This window comes from Berghia stephanieae, chromosome 13, assembly GCF_034508935.2.
Source record: "Berghia stephanieae isolate SIO BIC M18660-M18661 chromosome 13, UCSD_Bste_1.3, whole genome shotgun sequence".
Lineage (NCBI taxonomy): Eukaryota > Metazoa > Mollusca > Gastropoda > Nudibranchia > Aeolidiidae > Berghia > Berghia stephanieae.
In genome coordinates, this window is record NC_088372.1 from 29723599 (window position 1) to 29745869 (window position 22271).

The window sequence follows — 22271 nt, forward strand, 5'->3', positions numbered from 1 at the left end:
TGGTCAAAATTATAAATTGTTAGCATTAGCACCCTAAAATATGGTATCCATTCTCCTCAATAAATCGTATAAACTCAACACAAGTCTGATATTTCTGGCTATAAATTATATTTTCAACATCTTAACCAATCCGACTTAATACCGTTTTGAGGCGAAGGGTCACAAATAGCCTGACATCAAACTTTCATTTTCTTCAAGTTTTAATGACTTAGAGATGCTCAAGAGCTTCAAAAATTGGAACAAAATTTTCGTAATAATAATAATAATAATAATAAATGGCATTTATATAGCGCTTTACCCCGTTGTCACAGGCTCTAAGCGCTTTACAGTGATATAAAACAAAACATATTACAGTGAGACAAGTGTGAAGGAAACGTGATACGAATTCAATTTAACAACAACAAAATATGAATGCTATAAATTTTTCGTAATAGTAGGCAGGTCTCTGAATAATTATATAATTTTGCATTTTTATAAATTGCTCTTCAGCCTGATCAAAGGGCTTTATGGGATATTTGCCAGTAACATTACCAGTGAGGCGAGTTTTTAAATTGTAGTTCTACTGTCCCTGCATTCAATTTGAAAAGGTTGGCAGGTCTATGAATCCATTATTCTTCCAATACCTAATCATCATCAATATATTTGGTATGATAATGATAATATGTATATTAGGTTGATATTATATTATATGTTATTAAGTTTTTAATTGTTCAATATTAATGATTGGGAATAGGCTCAGAATAATAGAGATTGTAATATTTTGTACGGGCAAAAACACCCTATTGACTTAGGCTATATCAATGACTATGGTGTTGTTTGCTTGTGATAGCATACAGTGGTAGGGCATTTGTTTAACAATCAAGGAGACGGGTACTGATCCTTCTCTAAAACATTTTAAAAGTGAGAATTTACAGGAGCAAGTTTAGAAATCACATTATGAGTGATTTTTGTTTTGTTTTTTCTTTTCGTGAAATTTGGATTTTTTCTCTGAAGAATGTGCAGATTGTTTGTTTTGTTATCTGTGGTAGGTCGTCCACAGCCTTTTATGGGCATGGAGATCATCACTGTATTGTAGTGTTGAAGTATTGTATTGTCTTGCATCAAGATAGATAAGAATCAGGATTGCATTTTAAATTTCTGTTCACGGCCACAAGTTTATTCTGGTCTCAGTAGTGTTTAAACTTAGAAATGATTACCCGCTACCCTTTTGATAATAGGGCTACTTGTCTATTGCAAAATATTTCCTGTCAGATCTGACAGATATATCTCCCCCCTCCAGTCATTGTAGGGTGTAGAGGTGTCAGAAAAAGTCTCGACTGCGTTTGGTTCTGATACCCGCTCCTTTGCTCATAATGAAAATGTTGTTGCTTGAAGAAGCTCGAAGAAATAAATAACCATGGGAAATGAAATCGAATGTAAACTTCAATTTCATCAACAAAGACAATGTGGAGGTTTCAGGTTTCAGCTTTTTCGAGATAAAACACGATGAATGAAATACCAAAAGACGAGTGAGAGATGAGAGAATGGCATAGTTAAGGTATTATTTATTTCTTTGCTTGTGAGGGCAATGCTCTACCACTGAACTATCAGGATCTCTTGGGTTATATTTTACTTTTATTGAAATGAGTTTTAATTTGCAGAAAACAAAAGTGAAATTGATGAGTTGTAAATTTTAGATACGTTAATCACATATCTGTAATATTTGGAAAGTGACACGAGTCGACAATGTTGATGAGTAAGCAAGTGTGTGAAAGGTACATGTTAGAATAATACCATAATATTTTTATTAATTTTTTTCGTACTTGATGTCGGTAATCAGAGGCTTTAAAAAAAAAGATTGAATAAGATCATTGGCTTAGAGTTTAAAAGGTCACAAATAATTTACTGTTACTTTTTGTCGCAGTTTTTTTGTCTTAAAATCATTTATTAGATGTCATACGAGGTTGTCAAATCATGTGACATAACGCCTCGAATCTGTATTATGTCAGGATGTATCTGATGCTTAAAAACGTGATTTTCAAATTAAAATGATCTACGATATAGATTTTAGTTTATGACACCTTAAGAATCTGTTTGTGCTGTCCTCAGTAATTCATACAAATTTCAACTGTTTTCACATAATGTACGGCTATAAAACTCAATTATTAAATTGAGCATCTGAAGCATCTTGAAATAACAACACCATTTTGAGTCGGTCTGTCAGCCAATGTGAAAGGCATTTGTAGCCAAAGTTGTTGTAGCTTTAGATTTACAGTGGAATCCTGATAAAGCCAACACTGCTGGACTATAAAGATATTAGTTGACTTTAAAGTAAGGTTGACTTTATCCATTATCAATGGAACACAAGTGAACTTGAATAAGGTACAGAAAATTTGGGACCAATAAGTAGTGTTGGCTTTAAGCAAGAAGTTGACTTTAAGAGTGTTGACTATAAGCAGATTCCGCTGTACTTTGAAAGATCCAGGATTACCACTGACATTTTAATATTTGGTTGTGATTCTTTTTTTTTTTTTTCAAATCCCCCCCCCTCTCTCTCTCTCTCTCTCTCTCTCTCTCTCTCTCTCTCTCTCTCTCTCTCTCGCTCTCTCTCTAAAATAATTTCATTAGAAGGCCAGTTACTTGAGTTATCAATTGAAATTTGTCAATGTCCTTTGTTACAAGAGACATCACACTTGAAATGAACATGAAAAGTATTTATCAGATCCAGCCAATAATACTGCTCTGGGCGTAAGTCTGTCATTGCTTTTTCTAGCTATCACAACCGCAGAGTCTGAGTTTGATTTCTGTTTTCGTGAAACAGTAACAGATGATTGCTAGTATAGGATACCGGTTTATCCTTAAGTACTTTCTAAGGGCTCAAAGAAGAAACAAACAGAAGATAAATTAAAAGAGAACAAACGACTAAAAAAATAGGAAGAAACTGCCATTTCTGTAATAAATTGAATCCATTGTATTTTGTTAATTTAAAAAAAAAAATTGTTTTGTACATAATGTAAATGACTTTTGATGTGATTAATTCTGCTTGGGTGACTTTATTATTATAATATTACAAGGTCACATGATGAAAAAAAAACATGGACGTGGCATTCAACCTTTGTTATCTTAAATAATTGTATCAGTCCCTCCTCTCGTGTAGACCTGTTGCATAAGAATGACTTTAAAGCTTAAATGATACACTTTTATATACTTTTGACTTGAAATAAATGCCTTTATTGAGTTCATTTTTAAAAAAAAATTAATTTCAAGAGAGATCATTTTTTACTTTAACTCTCTCCTTACCGACCATTGTCAGAATTTTCTCAAAAATGGAAAAAGTGATTTGTTAAACTCAAACAAGCTCTCTTCAAAACAACTTTATGTTCTTTATTAATTAAACAAAGATCATTGTAATGTCCAAAATAAATCTGAATAAGAAAAATATATATTTTGTGGTAACAAATGTGACGATTTTGCTGTAGGTGGTGAGGAGAGGGTTAAGGTCTTCAAGTTGATTTTCAATATTGAATTCACCCCGACATTCATAATAATAGAGACTGCATTGAGATGGTCAGATATTATCTTGCAAAAGGTTTCTCCGTTTTCCTTTATATTTATATTTGTATACTGCAACTCTTAATTATTTTGCCAATGAAATGTTGTTGTTGAAACCATTGTTTGTGACTCGACTCGTAATTACTGCCAAACAGAGAGAAAATATAAAAAACCAAAATAAGAATGATATACAATTACAATTACAATGCATTGTACATGTCTCTAATTTTCTCTTCCATTTTTTTTCTAATTGCTGGCAGTTTTTCAAAGAAATTTGTTGTCTAGAGAGTAGTGCGCATATATATTTTTTCTGGGTTTAAAAAAATATGATTTTGAATTGAAAATTGCTTTGTTTTGTACTTTTAATGCGCAAATTGTGATGTGGATGATTTTATTGTAATTATTAGTTTTTCTCCATATGTGACCCATTAGTATTACGTTTGAGTGGACTAGATGAAGAAAATTTCAATTTTAAGTCAATATGATTACAATTGGGGGGTCTCAATAGCTCAGTTGGTAGAGCACTTGCTTCACATGCAAAGGGACCAAGATCGATCCTGGGTGAATTCGAGATATTTTTTCTGATGGAAAGTACTTTACAATAGACTAGCATCTTATTAAATGGCTAGCAAACAATTCCTATTGTCTTTGGCCTTACGGTTATGAAGGACTTCGACTACCATTGTGATTATAATTATGATTTTTTTTTTTTTTTTTAAATTTACAAAACAATACTCACACATCCTAAGGACTTATAAGTGAATTATGAAACTGAATTTTAAGCATCAAGTTCACCGCGACGTAATACTGTTTTGAGGCAATTGGTCACAGATTTTTTGATTTTTTAAAAAACTTTTTAACCCTGGTTTATAACTAAAGATGAGATGGTAATCTATAATTAAGTTTATTAAGTACTTCATAAAACGCATCGTCATTATCATTAATTATTTATATAACCATCATCAATCAATATTCACATCAAGAATTCAACATCTCATCTCACCAAGAAAAACTGACAAATTACGCAGGCACTAATGTAAGATAAAAATCTAAAAATAAACTTTTAAAAAAAATATTGATAATGTCATCTAAAAGATTCAGTCTGTCTGGGGTCGAGGCAGACTGATTTTAGTGTTGGATGGGAATGTGAGTGAATCTTTGCATATTTCTGTGAGAAATAATTTTCTTCCCCCCTTTAACTCTCTCCTTACCAGCCATTTTCAGGATTTCCCCCCAAAAATTCATACCCAACTAACACAAAAGTTTATTTTTTATCCCTCAAAAACTACAGAAGTAAAGCTCTTCCGATGCATAATTTCTAATTTTATGATGTACAAAAGACATCTGAATAAGAAAAATGTTGGTTGTATCGTAACGAATGGGACAATTTTCCTATAGTTTGTAAGGAGAGGGTTAACTCATCTCTCTGTTTGATTGTATCTACATTATTGTTGGTCTTAGAAACAATCTGTATCTATCTCAATTTGAGTAAGTTTCACATCAACAGCACGACCTGTTTTAGACAATGTGTTCTAGTTGTATAACACTCGCCTTTGGATCAGAAGGTCTTGGGTTTGAGTCACCCCTCTGAGCAGTGCATAGTTGAGTCCCTGGAAAAGGCTTTTTACTCACAATATCTCATCGTGCTCGGGTGTAAAATGAGTACCTGGCCTTATTAAATATTGCCTAACAGGCGTCTTGTCTCGTCCGACACGTTAGTTGTTGCTGTTGGCTAGGGACCCCTTCTGGGTGGGGTCCTGACCTCCCATAGCGGGCAGGGAGGTACACACTGTGTCTTCTATCCCCTTATATCTGTTTTCCAACATGCTTTCTGTCTTTGTCTTGGAATGAGATTACTTAGTTTTTTTCCTGGCCCTGGTCCGAGTCCTGGCTGGGAGGGAAACAGTCAAATGCATAGTTATTGTTTTGAGAGATGATATTTTTTTCCTTGTAAATCATCTCTCTGTTATGTATTACTGTATTATTGTATTTGTTATTTTTTAATGTATAATGTAAGCATTTGAGTGTGTTCCTCTTTCTTGGATTTTGTGCTTGTGTCCGGATGAGACTTATAGGTGATCTCAAACTAAGTACATTGGTGGTATGCTCTTGGAATCTACATCTGATCCTGTTTGTTCCCAGTTCCCCTATGTCTTACTTTCTCTTGGATGCTTTAATTGTAATTCTAGAACTTTTTACTATCCCATTTTCTTCCCTTTTTACTGGCGCTGATATAATCTAAATGTGTTGCAAGCGCCGTAAAACCCTTAAAAATAAAAACAAAAAACAGGGACCCCTTGTAAAGCGCTTTGAACATTGGTGGATATTGCGCTTTATAAATGCTCAAGTTTTTTTTTGTTTTTTTAATTTAGGTAACCTCAGGTCAGTCAGGCATGTGGGTAGATTGCTACGGGGGATCGACTTTCATTACTTTTTCTCCATTTGTCTCTTTTTATTAGAAACCCGTGAGAGTGAAGCAGTGTCAGACTTCGAACTCCATTATTTACCTTTTTTTTGTGTGTGTTGAAATGACCGTAAAGTGTAGCAGGTGCTTTAAAACTTCCAAAACTAAACTGACATGACATATAGGAGTAGCAAATTCCGTATTGATTTCACCCTAACAAATAAACAATTTCATTCATCATTATCATTGCATACACACACCATCCCGTAGTGGGCAGGGGGGTACATACTGTGTCTTCTATCCCCTTATATCTGTTTTCCAACATGCTTTCTGTCTTTGTCTTGGAATGAGATTACTTGGTTTTGTCCTGGCCCTGGCCGGAGTCCTAGCTGGGAGGGAAACAGTCTGATGCATAATTTTTGTTTTGGGAGATGATATTTTTTTCCTTGTAAATCATCTCTCTGTTATGTGTTATTATATTTGTTATTTTTAATGTATAATGCAAGCATTTGAGTGTATTCTTCTTTGTTGGATTTTGTGCTTGTGTCTGGATGAGACTTATAGGTGATCTCAAACTAATTACATTGATGGTGTGCTCTTGGAATCTACATCTGATCCCTATTTGTTCTCAGTTCCCCTTTGTCTTACTTTTTCTTGGGTGCTATAATTGTAATTCTATAACTTTTTACTATCCCATTTTCTTCCTTTTTACTGGCGCTGATATAACCTAAATGTGTTGCAAGCGCCGTAAAACCCTTAAAAACAAACAAACAAAACACCATCCCCATCATCATCATCATATAAACGTCATCGCATTCATTATTATTATCTCCCACTTTCAGTGCTCCCTAGTTTTTCGTTGTTGTTAATTATGTTTATTTATATTATTATTATTATTATTATTATTATTATTGAATTTATTTACCGTAGACTTTCATCTTATTTAGCAAGTGATAGGCTTTGTTCGCCTTCAAGCTGTTGTGATTTTCTATCTGCATTGACATGTTTCGACAATAACATGTTTATTCATGAATGTGTGCGCGTATGTGTGTGTTGAGAGAGAGAGAGAGAGAGAGAGAGAGAGAGAGAAAGAGAGAGAGAGAGAGAGAGAGAGAGAAAGAGAGGTGAATGGAGGGAGAGATATTGGGTGTTTATGTTTGCGTCCGTGGTTTGTTGTACCAATTCAATCCATGTCAAGAACAATAAAAAACTAATAATTATAATAAATCTTTTGTTGTTGTTTTTACCGTTATTACAATCACGTCTCCATAATCTGAAAACCAACATTTTGTCCAGACTACAGAGAGATCCGGAAAGTGGAAAGTTTGATATGTAGTTTTGACCCTTAGACTTTGATAATCTAAGCCTATCATTGGAGCAAACAAGAGGACTATACGACCCTCATCACTTGCCGCATTGGCCAGTGATGAAGACGCTTCAGTGGAACCTCAGTATACAAGAGGTTTGGATGTAACAGTAACAGGCACCCATAACTGTCATCTGCATTTTTTGTCTTTTATATTATTTTTTTCTGTATCGCGTGTTAGTTTTTACTGAAACGCTTAGTTTTCCTCCGCAAATTTTTTGGCAAATTTCTTGGCATATTTCGGGGGTTTTTTTGGGGCAAATTTTAGGTCCCAATTTGGCAAAAAATGCAGATGACAGCCATAACAGTACATAAGAGATAATTTTTTTTACAAGAAAAAAACACAATCTCCAAAAACTACAATACATTTGACTGTTTCCCTCTCAGTCTCAGCGAAGGAATCCGTTCTCGGCCTGGACAAAAACAAACTTGGAAAACAAGTATAGGAAGATAGACGACACAGCAAGTGACCACTATGAGAAGCCAAAAGACCCCACCCAGATAACGACATAGTCATAGTCTGAAATCACGTATGTAAAAGTTCCACACCATCACCATGATATTATAGGACCCCTGCCACTGCTATATGATCTCTGCCAAAAGGGATTCATTCAGATGACTACATCCTGCTGCCCTCCCCGTGAGGAATTTGTTTTTTTAAGGGTTTCATGGCGCCTGCCCTGCGACACAATTAATTAAGGTAATATCAGCGCCAGTAAGAAAGTCTCATCCAGACACCAGGACACGATACCATTAAGAAGAACACACTCAAATGTTTACAGTTCAAAACAAAAAAATATAATGATCAGTACATAACAGAAATGATTTACAAGGGAAAAAAATTATCTCTAAAAACTATACATTCGACTATTTTCCTCTCAACCAAAGGACTCTGACAAGGGAGAGACAAAACCAAGTACATAATCCCATTCTTGGACAAAGACAAAAAGCAAGTTGGAAAACGGATATAGGGCTATAGAAGTCAGCAAGTAACCTCCCTGCCATTGTGGGAGGTCAGGAACCCCACACAGGACACAGTAAACCACCCCCTGCCAACCATGGTAGGTCAAAAGACCCACCAGCTGCCCTCCCCGAGAGGAATTCCATCCTCTGTAGATAAAAAACAACAAAAACAAAAACAGTTCCATAATCGTGTCAAAATAGCTATTTATCATAAACTGAAAAAATATGTTTGTAAAACAATATGCATAGCACTCGATTGAGTGGGAAACCCAATAAAAACCCTGAATAAAATATGGAAATTCCGTATCTTGTCATTTCATGAGAGGAGAAAAAAAATAATCATTGATATTATTGTAAAAACTGCATCGAAAATCAAAATATCGACAAATGCAATAACATTTTAAAACCTTATGATCAGCAGTAAATTCGTCAATAATCAACATAAAAATAACATATATGAACAATCAAATCTCTCAGGACGGTTAAGTATGGAGAAGAGGAGGGTTGGGGGGCGGGGGGGGGGGGGGGGTTAGCAGCAGTGCAACATTCACATTTAAATAATTAATACAGATCTGAAACCGACAACAAAGGTTAAATTTGCATTTTTCATGCAAAAATTTGAACTTTGATAGAATTTTAAAACTAAATACAAAACAAAACAACTATGGGACAAGCGTGTGATCCTTTAAATTAATTGGGTTTTTTGTTGTTGCTTTTGAAAACTAATTTTATCCAGATACAAAATTGTTTGTTTGTTCCAATGATTCAACATGTTTCTCGCTTTATCCTTCTATTTAAAAAAAAATCTGGTAAAGAATCTGTGTCTGTAAAAGTTAAAAAGTACAGGCCCAAGAACTGATCCTTGAAGAATCAAACATAGACAAAGAAATTAATATGCAACTGCACTAGACGAGATATCTTTTAAGTGGAAAACAGATTTAAAAAAAAATAATCTAGTGTAAAACAGATTGTTAAAAATAATCTCATTATTTTTTCACACATCGTCATGGTCATAAAAAAATCACAAAATTAGGGCAATGTTGGCGCTTGCAACACGTTTAGGTCATATCAGCCCCAGTAAAAAGGAAGAAAATTAGATAGTAAAAATATTCTACATGTACAATTAGGAAAAAGTAACACAATGGGGAACAGATGTAGATTCCAAGAGCACACGATCAGTGTACTTAGTTTGAGATTACCTAAAAGTCTAACCCAGCACAAGAGCCCACTAAGAGGAATACATTCAAATGTTTACAAATCATATGTTAAAAAAAACAAAAACAACAGTACATAACAGAGAGATGATTTACAAGGAAAAAAAAATATCATCTCCCAAAACTACAACGATACATTCGACTGTTTTCCTCCCAACCAAGGACTCCGGCTAGAGTCAGGACAAAACTAAGTAATCTCATTCCAAGACAAAGGGGAACAATACAGGGAAGAGATGTAGATACCAAGAGCACACTATCATCAGTGTACTTAAGTCCGAGATCATCTAAAAGTCTCATTCAGACACAAGCACAAGCAGAGGAACACATTCAAAAGGTTACAAATCATAAAGTAAAACAGAAAATAATACAGTGCACATCAGAGAGCTGATTTACAAGACTAAAAAAATCTCCCAAAACTCTAACTATATATTTGACTATTTCCCTCCCAGCCAGGACCAGGACAAAACCAAGTAATGTCATTCCAAGACACAGACAGAAAGCATGTAGGAAAACAGATATAGAGGAATAGAAGACACAATAAGTGCCTCCCTGCCCACTATGATGGAAAGTCAGAAAACCCCACCCAGTAGAAGGAACGTGCAAAAGGAAATTAGATAAAGTGGGATAGAAGACACAGCAAAGATGACCTTCCAAGCCCACCATAGGAGCTACCTACGACTACGTGTCTGTGCTGAGGGAACTCAAACGCCATACCCTGTCAGAGGAACAGGAACAAGAAAAAAACACAATTGTGTTAATAATTAGGATTTGATTTATGAAAAAGAAATAAAAAGATCATCCCATCCCCTTCCACCATGTCACCACCACCAATAAATAAATATAAATACAAAAATGAACAAATGAATACAATTAAGAAAAAAAAAACCCAAAAAACAAAAAACAAATACAAAATAAAAACAATAAAAAACTAAAAGCATTTCTCTCTTGGTCAAGGTTCCCAGTCAGGGCTTGGGAAAAAAAACATAAGTAACTTCGTCACATTCAATATAAAAGAGTTGCATGGAAAGGGATGGATAAAATAGCAAAGCCCGCATGAGGTCAAAAGCACCACAACTCTGACGTAACTCTACAGTCTATCATTACTACAGGGCAACAGGATTGAAGTGAAAATAACATTGAATATTTTAAATCTGATTCTAATATCAGAGAGAAAGGACGGATGGGGAAAAAAACCCTGTTTGAAGATAAATACGAACAATTTCACAAAATGGATAAAATCTGGGTTATATGTGATAAAAATTGTTTTTATGGTCATATCATTATTATAGAAACAGCCATTTTGATTGATACTTGTATAAATATAAATCACATAAAAATAGAGATTTTATATAGCGCAATATCCACTAAATGTGCTCAAAGCACTTTACAAAGGGTCCATGACCATCAGCAATATGTAACATGTAGAACGAGACATGACGCCTGTCACTGTTAGGCAATGTTACAAATTTTGCGACAGACACAGTCTTTTCCAAGACTCTTTACATAGGAATAATAACATGGAAATCATCTTGGAATAAGGAAGATAACTAATTGTTTTTATCAGTTACTTCAAGAGAGAGCCTTCACACACTTGATGGAATTAGATAATCGAAGTTGGGCAAACTCAGACCTGCCAACCCTTCACATTCCAAAAGTGGAATCAGAATGCCTGAAAATAGGAATTTGAGACAAAAAAAATAGGAGTTCCATCTCTTTCAACAACCCCCCCCCCCCCCCCTTTGCTCTTTTTTTTTTTTAAAATTCTTACCATTATCATATCATCATTTTTTAAAATCAGAATTTTAGCGACAATGGCGGAATAATACAAAACGGAAGTGTGAAAATAGGAATGATTCCGCCAAAAGTGGAAGGGTTGGCAGGTATGCAAACTTGAAATCTCCTAAAGTCAAGTTTGTTACTACTATAGAATTTCAATCAAAGACAAATCACGTTTCTACAGTTCGGCCTTGTGGTAAAACTTGGATCGTGACCTATACATCCCAGGTTTGAGTGGAGCAAAGTCCAGTCGTTTAGAATAGAAGACAAGAGCAAGGAATGTCATTCCAAGAAATTTTCCTGAACGGAGAGGATGTTCGAAATATTTAGTCATCGATCTGGATTTTTAGTAATGTATTTGTTTTTATTGTCGACTGAAGAAGGGTTTTGAGCCCACAACGTTCCGTGTTTGGTATTTTGTTCTTTTTTTTTTTAAGCCGTTATATTCATTTTTGTTTATTACTTTTTACAGCCCAGCTTCTAGCATCTTAGTACCACCTTGAACAGGGCACAACAGAAAGATTTACAAGAGAGTAAAAGATCATCTACCAAAACTAATACTACACATTTGACTGTTTCCCTCTCAGCAAAAGACTCTACCGAGGGCCAGGACTAAAATAAGTACATAATCTCATTCCAAGACAGAGACAGAAAGCTACCCGGAAAAAGGAAATTAGATAGAGGGGGATAAAAGACACTGCACTGCAAGTGTGACCACCCCACCACCACAGGATGTCAAAAGACCCAATTCTTGCTATCAGTGTGGATTTGCATTGAAGAAGTAAATGAGACCCATGGTGCATCATGTTTGTTTGCTTTTAAGGGTTTTATGGCGCCTGCAACACATTAAGGTCATATCAGCGCCAGTAAAAATGAGGAAAATGGGATAGTAAAAAGTTCTAGAATTACAATTAAAGCACCCAAGAAAAGGTAAGACAAAGGGTAATTGGTTCAAATAGGGAACAGATGTAGATTCCAAAAGCACACCGTCAAATTACTTAGTCTGACAAAATAGTTTGAACATTTTTCATGGAACATACAGTGCCTATGTTTTAAGTCAAATGCTGACATAAATGGCAAAATGATGATGAAAAGAGTAAAAAGATTGTGGTGATAATGACGGAAATCTGACAAATGTCAAAACATCTTATAGGTCAGCTTAATAAGGTGTTTATAAAAAAAAAACTAAACAAAGATGGCAGTATTTGTCTATCTATATACAACAATATTCATAATGTATTTTCTTCATTGACTAGAATGAGATATGAGGAATAAAAATATAAAACGGAATCTCTTAATAAATATATCACCATTTCTGCATTTCAGCAAACATAATATTTGAAATTTTATAAATACAAATCTTCCAATCGATTGAATTAAAATATAAAATCTCATTGCGAGAAGAAAAAAAAAAGGACAAAAAGTAAAATAAATCTTTTAAGTAATGAAAATACATTTCTGATTATTAAAAAATAAATAATGTCAACGGTAAGATAAATAAACATAAATATCTTGTCATGAAAAACAGCAAAGATAACATGATAATGAAAAGCTTTTATATGGACAAATATTCTGGTTTTGTCACAATGACATAAATTCTTTTTCCACCAAAGTTTTGATATTATAGTTTATCATGATTGCATAGAGAAAACACAATGGTCGTGTAATACTTACAAATTTGGAAAAAACTCGAAATTGTTGATTAAAATATCGGACTAGAAAAGCATGGAAATACCTTTGAGCCAGGAGTTAAATAACCCACATGAAAAATATCACAAAATAATATTTGATTAAATATAATAATATTATCATAATATCTCACATAAATCCCATGTCATTTGGTCTGACCAGCAGTCAGGAGGCCAGAGATTCGAATCCCAGTCGAGGACACTGATTTTTTGGGATGGTTCTTTTCCAGTAACTTGTATCTACTTTTCTTTCTTGCTTTGTCTGGCACTGTTTCATAACACTTTTTCAGATCTTTATCTTACATTGGGACTAGCTCCCTAATTTCTCACTTTGATATTTTTAAAACACAGCATGGGTGCCAGCAGGAAGAAGTGCTGAAACCTGAAACTAAAATCTCGACACTTTGCCAAACCTGAAAATGTTCCTACTGAAAATGCGGCCTAAACTTTACTCTAATTTCATCACCGTTTTTATACCATTATTAAATGATTACACAGCAAACATATTGACACAATGAGGAAATTAATTTGATTATAAAACCGACTTATAATACATAGTGAAATATGCACAGTGCATTTGTCTCTCTCTAGGGGAGCCAAAGAACAGAGAGAAACAGAGAGTACCAGAGGTACTCCCTCAACATTTTTTGAAAAATTTAGTGATGGACACCGTACTCAAAACACCGAAACCAGAGGTATTTGACTTCGAGATATCGCAAAACCGGAAAACTGGCACCCATGAAACACAGTCTAATGCAATTCAACAAACCTGCTCCAAATAAAAGTCTTTTGAATAATAATATACAGTTTCCGGAACGAGTGTAAAAAAAAAAAACAAAAAAAAAAAAAAACAAACAAAAAAACTTGAGCTTTTATATAGAGCAATATCCACTAAACGTGCTCAAAGCGCTTTACAAGGGGTCCCTGATCAACAACAAGATGTAAAATGTAGAACGGGACATGGCGCCTGTTAGCCTATATTGCAATTTTTTTTCCAACAGAGACAATGCTGTTAACGGCCAGGTACTCATTTTACACCTGAGTATGATGAGTGAATGTGAGTAAAGAGCCTTTTCCAAAGACCCAACTATATGCCAAGTTAGGCTCGAACCCAGGACCTTCCGATCCGAAAACGAGTGTCATACCACTGGACCACATAGCCGCATGAGTTAATATAATTTAAAGTGAAAAAAAAAAACAATTACTGAACGTTATAGCCATGACAACACTCCCTTGTGAAATAAACAAGAGGATGGTTAGGTTGTATGAAATTGCATATAAGGGGAGTGCAGATTGGTGGAAGGATGTATACATTGCATTTTCTGTTGTTAGGATAAGCAGGAACATGAATGGCAAAATATTTCTTTTGGTTTTGACCCAACGGTTACACATTGCTTGGTGAATCTGGACAAACAAGTATAAATTTAGCTACAAAAAACCCCCCCCCAAATATCCGTAGATCGAATAGTAATTCGAAAATCACATTTACGCAAGGAAAAACAAAAATTAGTTTTCTTAAATTGTGATGAAACTTTGTTATCCAATGGTATGGTATGATTGTAGCTACAAACAAAAAAGCAAGACCCCCCCCCCCCAAAAAAAAAAAACAAAAAAAAAACAAACAAACCCAAACCTTTTTTATCTGGAGTTTTCCATCCTCTGTATCAATTTCATTTATATATATATATAATTAATTCTGGCATTGTAAATAACTATCAATATTGAATTACAATGGCCTACTATAGAAAGGAATAAAAGTAACAAACAACGATGTGACATCCGTATTTACAGCCAAAATCCACAAAACATTTCGAGTATAAAAAAAATAGAGATAATGACCGGGAATTATTGGTAATCTAGATTTAGAAAAATATCAGGAATTTTCCAATAAAATTAGGGAGAGTTGGCGAGTCTGCATTTATAGAGTATCATCATCATTGAGCTTTTATATAGCGCAATATCCACTAAACGTGCTCAAAGCGCTTTACATGGAGTCCCTGGCCAAAAGCAGCAATAAACATGTAGGATGGGACATGATGCCTGTTGGGCGATATTACATTTTTTTTCAGACAGAGACAACACTGTTAACGAAGTACGGTGGGAGAATGTGAGTAAATAGCCTTTTCCAAGGAATCAACTAAGCGGTGAGTGAGGCTCAAACCCAGGACCTTCCGATCTGAAAGCGAGTCTCATCCCCCAAGACCACGTAGCCGCACAAAAAAAAAAAAGCTCACCGTCATAATCCTCTTCCTTCCAGAGTGGTCAAAGAATCCTAGAAACATCTCTTCTTATTGAATCCATGACAATAAACAAGTGATAAACAAATAAAGTTTAAAATTTTTTTAGATAAATAAAAGACTAGAATGTAATTTCTACAAACAACAGTTTAAAAAACATTTCAAATTCAAGATACATCATCATCATCTACCATGGTTTTGAGTCCTGGACCCTTTAGAGTGGTATTTGGTCAATGTGCTACAAGCATCTTGTATCTTTATGAACTTTTCCTGAGCTTCGTGTTTTGCTGTTTCTGTCTTGAACCGATCGGGGTGTGACTGGGCAGACAGCTTTCGACATTTCTTGGTGATTTCCTCATTGGTCGCATTTCGATTTAACCCTATAACCTAAAAAAAAAAGTCAAATAATTTTTTCTCTTTAAAAAATTGTAAATAGGAAAATGTTTAAAAATTGTTCCATGGTTTATGATAGTAATTTAAAAAATTGTAAATAGGAAAATGTTTAAAAATTGTTCCATGGTTTATGATAGTAATTTAAAAAATGACAGAATGGATAGAAAAATAGATGGAAAATAATCAGCTAATTTTCAAGAAAATTTAAGTTAATGGCAATGGATATACAAAAGATAAATCACATGAACAGGCAGAAAGAATGTCGATACCAGAAAAAATGTTCCATAAGCAATTACCTGCAGTGTTTTGATTTGCGCTCTTTTTATTTATTTTTTTTCCTTTTTTTGTTACATACCCAATGAGAATGACTCTATTCAATAATATCTAAAAGGTCTCTCTATATTAATTGCTTAAAAAAAAAAATGAAAGCAATAGAAAGTGCCTGCCATCAACTGCATACAGAAAGTGTCCTGGAACTGGTCAGAATCTCCCCCTACTTCTACACATTTTTCATAATTAATATCATCCCCATAACATCAAAGACTTAAGACCAAGGCCTGGTCTAAATCTAGTCATCTCAATCTAAGACAAGAACAGAAAGATTCGTGGAAGGATAATTAGATGCAGGGGGTTTGGGAAGAGAGAAAGAGAAAGAGAGTGAGAGTGGGAGAGAGAGAGAGAGAGAGAGAGAGAGAGAGAGCGAGAGAGAGAGAGAGAGCGAGAGAGAGAGAGAGAGAGAGAGAGAGAGAGAGAGAGAGAGAGAGAGAGAGAGAGAGAGAGATAGAAAGAGGCTAGACTAGAACAGAGTTAAACACCTAAGGTAGACCAATCACCTGGATAAAATATTCGGGAGGGCAAAGAGCTTAAGAGAAATTAGAGAGCAAACCTTTCAAAAGCATTTACAAATTCAATGAAAATCACTTACTTTGAAAGCTGCTATCTCCCCTGAGAAATCGAATATATCAGAGGCATCGTCAAAGACATAATCCCATCCTCCCTCCATATATGCCTCATAGATCTTGTAAAATGAATCTTTGGTTTCTCTCCAAGCAGGCGACGAGAAGAAATTACCCAAAGCAACTCTTATTGGTATTCTCTCTTCACCATTTATGCTAACAGAAGCATTGAAATAAATCCCGTAACCTAATACTGAAGTCCACAAAAATGCTAGCATTAAAAATTTCAAAAATTTAGAACCACGATTTTTCTTAAGTGGTTCTAAAGGCTTCCATCGAAGCCCTGACCACCAAGTAAACAGCATGGACAATGTTGATGCCATTGTGATGTTTTCTGGACTGTAGAGCAACCATGGTAGGGAACACAATGCTCCATATACTGGATATTTGGGTGAGCACTGTATCACTCCCACATTAGCTACGACATAAACACCTGAAATAAAATAGACCATTGAGAAGAAAATTTAATAAGCAGTTTAATGTAAAATTGTTAATAATAATAATAATAATAATAATAATAATAATAATAATAATAATAATAATAATCAATAAAACAATAAATAATAATAATAATAATAATAAAAATAATAATAATAATAATAATAATAATAATAATAATAATAATAATAATAATAAAAACAATAATAATAATAATAATAATATAATAATAATAATAATAATAATAATAATAAAAAAACAATAATAATAATAATAATAATAATAATAATAATAATAATAATAATAATAATAATAATAATAATAATAATAATAATAATAATAATAATAATAATGATGACGATGATGATAATATTATATATTAATTTTTTTTAAAAAAAAAGCTTTTTTTTCTGTGAAGCCCAGAGCCTTTACTATATGTTGGATGGACTTCAAATGTTGGATAGAGACATGTTGCATTGTAGACTAAGATCCTTTTATATTTTTGGGAATGATTATAATTTTTACAGGCATTGCTGTTTTAGATTTATTTCACCAAAACGGGGCATGACCTTTGGCATTTTGGATCACCATAAGGTATGTTAGTTTACATATTTATGTTTCAAACATTAATATATCTACAAATATATCCTACTTCAAAGAATATGTATCATCTCAAAAAAAACTTTTGTGTTAAAATTCAAATTTTATACTTAGAAAACCCTATCTAATATTGCTTTAATACTTAACCTAATCTTAATTTTATTTGAAATTAACCACACGATCCAACTAAGTAGATTTTCCTTATAAACATATATCTGGCACTAGTTTGAAAATTTGCGGAAAGTAAAAGTAGCCAACTATTGCCAATTTGACATTTTCACTACCAAATTTCAAAGTCTTGGCCTTTTAAAGTTGTTTAGGTGGTAAAATTATGTTTTGGCATTTTTTATTTTAAATCACTTCTTTTCACCTGCTTAATAGACGAATTTTCATCAATTTCACAAAGCATACAAATGTTCAACTATAAACTGGCAAGATGGGTGAGTATTATAGACATCATAAGTATCTGCATGTCACCCAAAGCAAACAGCGCCACAGTTTGAGAATATTATCACAATATTGTGACACAACAATACCGAAATTGCATTGCAAAAATTACAACACCATGTTTTATTATTTCAATTGCCTCTGAGTGATGCTCAGGATCTGTGAGGCTGATTGTATCGGGTGACAGGCAAGTACTCGAGATAGCTACTATGGTTAGTATCATTATTATAAAATATAGTCATTCGGTGAGTAGAATATAGACTTTTATGAGATTGCCTTTGTAAGGATGAGTTAAGATCATGCTGTCAAGGACACAAATTAAACCTTAATTTTTATAATATCAAAATCCATAAAAGATAGGCATACTCACTAAATGTGAATTCGATTGAAAAATGTGTTAATGTTGGTAACAAGTCTCCATATATGTACATATCATCCTTTCTACAATATTTCTTCCATAGCTTTTAAGATATCTATAGTGAAGCACAGGCATTTTACTAAAAAAAATCCAATAACAACAATAATACTAATAAAAACAACAACACAATATAACAATAATAAAAAGTATAGCACATATGTTGTATTGATAACAAGATTCCATCCCAAGATTTGACTTTTGTCACTGTCTGTTGGAATACCAAGAAAAAAAAATCCCCCCAAAAAAACATCATCCGATCATTTTAGTGCCAGTAAAATGGAAGATGATAATAAAAGTTGTAGATGTTAATTTAAAAGCACTAAAGAAAAAGGATGACAAAATAATATAATATAAAAACTACTATCCTTTATATTAAAAGCAAAAACTGAAAAAAGGATAATAAAAAAGAAAAATTACCTAAACTGCTTCCAGTTAGAATAAGGACGATAGAGCAAAATCTATAGAACATGTACCCAGGTCCATCAATTTCGTAGTTTGGCAAAATTCCACACAATACTGAGCTGGTGAGAAAGCCCATGACAAACATTCCAAGGAACCTAGGAATGCCACAGCTGGGATTAGGATTGAGTCCAATACGATGCAGCTGACTCGTCCGATACATTTTGTCAGCATTACTGCTCCGGACATACTCGGGAATGCGCCAGAGTTCCCGGAACCACCCCAGACCAAACACACCTCCCAGAGTTGAGTACCATACAAAAGCGTGATATACACGACCAAGATAAAGATGGTGAAGACCAAAGACACCACCGCATAACCATAGCAGGTATGTCAGCAACAAACTTGCCATCTTGGAGAATTTTCAAATTACGGGTAGTCAATTATTTTTTTTGTATCTGTGAAAAGAGAGAAAATTACATTGCATTGATTGAGACAATTTTTAAATAAATTTCGAAAAAATATTTTAAAAATGAAAAAAAGAAACAACAAAAAAAAAAAAAAATAATAATAATAATAAAATTTTAAAAACTTGAGATTTAATATAAACCAATTTTCATTATAAGCATCCAAAAAGCCCTTTACAAGTGATCACCACTTTATATGTGAGATGAGACACAACGTCTGTTAAGTGCTTTCACAAATTCTGTGACAGAGACATTGCTATTGTAGTATCACCTGCTATTTACACATTTAACAACCTCAGTGTGATGAAACTAAGAGAATAAAGAGGCTTTCCTAGGACTGGCATCAGGGTCCTCCCAGTCTGAAGAAGAGTGTCATTTAGTGTTTTGCAGTCGTCTGTTGTTCTTATCTGATTATATAATGCTGTGTCATCAGAGAAGAGACGCACATTTGACCTTATACCTCGTGGAAGATCATTTATGTACACTAAAAATAGAGTGGGCCCCAAGGACTGAGCCTTGAGGTACACCTGATGTCACCATCCAGATAGTGGAAGTCTCGCCTTGATTTGACAATAGCTTCAACTTCAAGTGCTTGAGTTACATTTATATTTTTTGTTTAACTAACAAGTTCAAGATAGGTACGTTTGAGTCCAAATAGCCATGGGAGACTAATCAGACTCGAGTCCGATTTGCCACTTCGCCCATCAAAACTATATACACTTTGACACCCTTGATGAATTTGAAAAACTCATCGAATTTAAACCAAAAAATCGCCTAGACTAGCTAGAAATATATTATTATTTCAAAAAATAATTAAAAGATAAGCTAAAGAAAATATTAAAAGAGAAACATGATTCTCATAGTGGCCCATTTTGATCAATTTGGCCACACACGTGGTGGTCATCTGACAGCCCGGCCGTGAACCTAGCCGCTAGCCTGGTCTCACCCGCAAATTACAATTTTCAGGGCGCATTGATGGTAGCGACTGAAAAATAAAAATGATGGTAACGACTGAACACAAAAATCTTCAGGATTGCAAATTCAGGAGGAAAATTCTACTGAACGTTTACACAAACACATTGACCGACCCCTGAACTCCATTACTCCAGTAAAAAGACGTCTAGATCTATCTAATTGAGTATATATATGAGAGAAAGTACTTCACTTTTTTCGGTTTAGCGGGTGATTGGAAAACGAGAGTTGATAACATACTGAATTCCGTAAATAAAAATACGGACTGACTATTTTCACTGTACAGTGAAAATAGTGTTTTAGTCTATTTTCACCGTACGGTGATAATAGCCTGACAGACTATTTTCACCGTATATATTAGCCAATCAAAAGCCAGGATACTAACTGTGACGTATGTGCCTCTGCATCCAGACCATTAGAATTCGACCCGACATCATTTCTTCCTGTGTGCAGACCAGTTAAAAAAAAAGAAAAAGTTTGCCGAGAACAAGGGAGGCCTCCCGAAAGCTCCTCGTTATAGCATTTCTTTCAATTTGTATTTTTCACTTTGGACCTTTTGTCAGACGTTTATTTATTCAATTTGTCATCATATAGAACAAACCTTGATAGATTTGTGAAAGTTAAAAATTTCCTAACTTGACCATTGTTTTGATTCTCGGCCGCCATTTTGATTTGTGAGGTATTGAAAGGCAGTGCAAAGCAGTCCTAGGGTTGTTTTGTTTTTTTTCTTTTTTTTCCCTTTTAGGGGTAGTTAAAGGTACTAGGTTGTATTTTTTCTTAGGAGCGAATATTTGGCATGATGAGCTTTCGGAAGGCCTCCCAAAGCTATAAAATACAGGCGTGATGGCGGATTCAGAATTGGTTACAGTTACCGATGAAGCTTTACAATTTCGTGGCGGCGATGGGGTCTCGAACCCGCGACCTTTCTGGTACAACAAAAACACCTGGCCGGGGAGGGCGTGGCTCTACTGTATAAGTATGAACTATTCACAACTCGAGAAATAGTGATTTCAATCTCTATGTGTCTATCTTGAGCCGCTACCCCCGACTTCTTGAGGTCATGGGTTCAACACAGACAAATGCCGCGAAGTTTGTTAACTACCAAGATACCATTATCACCGTATGGTGAAAATAGTGTGTCAGGCTATTTTCACCATATGGTGAAAATCGTCCACCAAGATATTACCGTACGGTGAAAATAAGTCTCCCACACTATTATCACCGTACATTGAATATAGCCTGCCACACCGTTATAGTGAATATAGTCTCCCACACTATCATCATCGTATGGTGAAAATCGTTCACCAAGATATTACCGTACAGCGAAAATAGCCTCCTACGCCTACACACGGCACGGTCAGGCTATTATCACCGTATGGTGAAAATAGCATGACAGACTATTTTCACCGTACGGTGAAAATAGAGGCTTCCATAAAAATATACGGAAAATTGGCAACCTTGAATCTTTATCTAAAGTTTAAACGAATATGACCCCCGGGTTTTCTCTGTGTCAAATAGGTGTTGGGTATCCAAGTTATCCAGTCTTGGGAATTGTCATTCTGGCATCTGGCAACGGCAAAATCATGGGCGACGGCGGCAATGATTATATATGATCTCTGTTTTGCTATTTCTAACTCAACAAACAAATGATGATACTATCTTTTAATACCTGTGGATCAATATCCAATCTAACAACAAGGTAGATGTAGAATCATCTGGTGGAAGACGGCTCGTTGTATTATTTCAGCGAACAGTCAACAGTCAACATAAACATTAGATATAGGGGAGAGCACTCTATGAAATAATGTTTTGGAATCGTGTACCTAGTACCTTGGTTAGTCAGATAAAAAGTATTATTTTACTACTTACGCAACGTAAGTAATTTAATATTTTTTTCAACAAAAAGCATACTAAACATTTTTTTGTACAAAATAACATTAAAAATTATGATAATATATATTTTTCATCATTTAATGCATACAATTATTCACATATTTAATAA

The 22271-nt window shown here is 34.4% G+C and overlaps 1 protein-coding gene across 1 annotated transcript; it reads right to left on the minus strand.

Annotated features, from left to right (window-relative positions):
• Nucleotides 1-11223: 11223 nt before the first annotated feature.
• On the minus strand, nucleotides 11224-22075 carry LOC144958655 (dnaJ homolog subfamily C member 22-like). The gene is made up of 4 exons (XM_078890769.1): nucleotides 21939-22075; nucleotides 18849-19288; nucleotides 16498-16961; nucleotides 11224-15566 (listed from the first exon to the last, which is right to left on the minus strand). The coding sequence occupies exons 2-4, from the start codon at nucleotides 19240-19242 to the stop codon at nucleotides 15363-15365; spliced, it is 1062 nt and encodes a 353-aa protein (XP_078746895.1). The 5' UTR covers nucleotides 19243-19288; nucleotides 21939-22075; the 3' UTR covers nucleotides 11224-15362.
• Nucleotides 22076-22271: the final 196 nt, after the last annotated feature.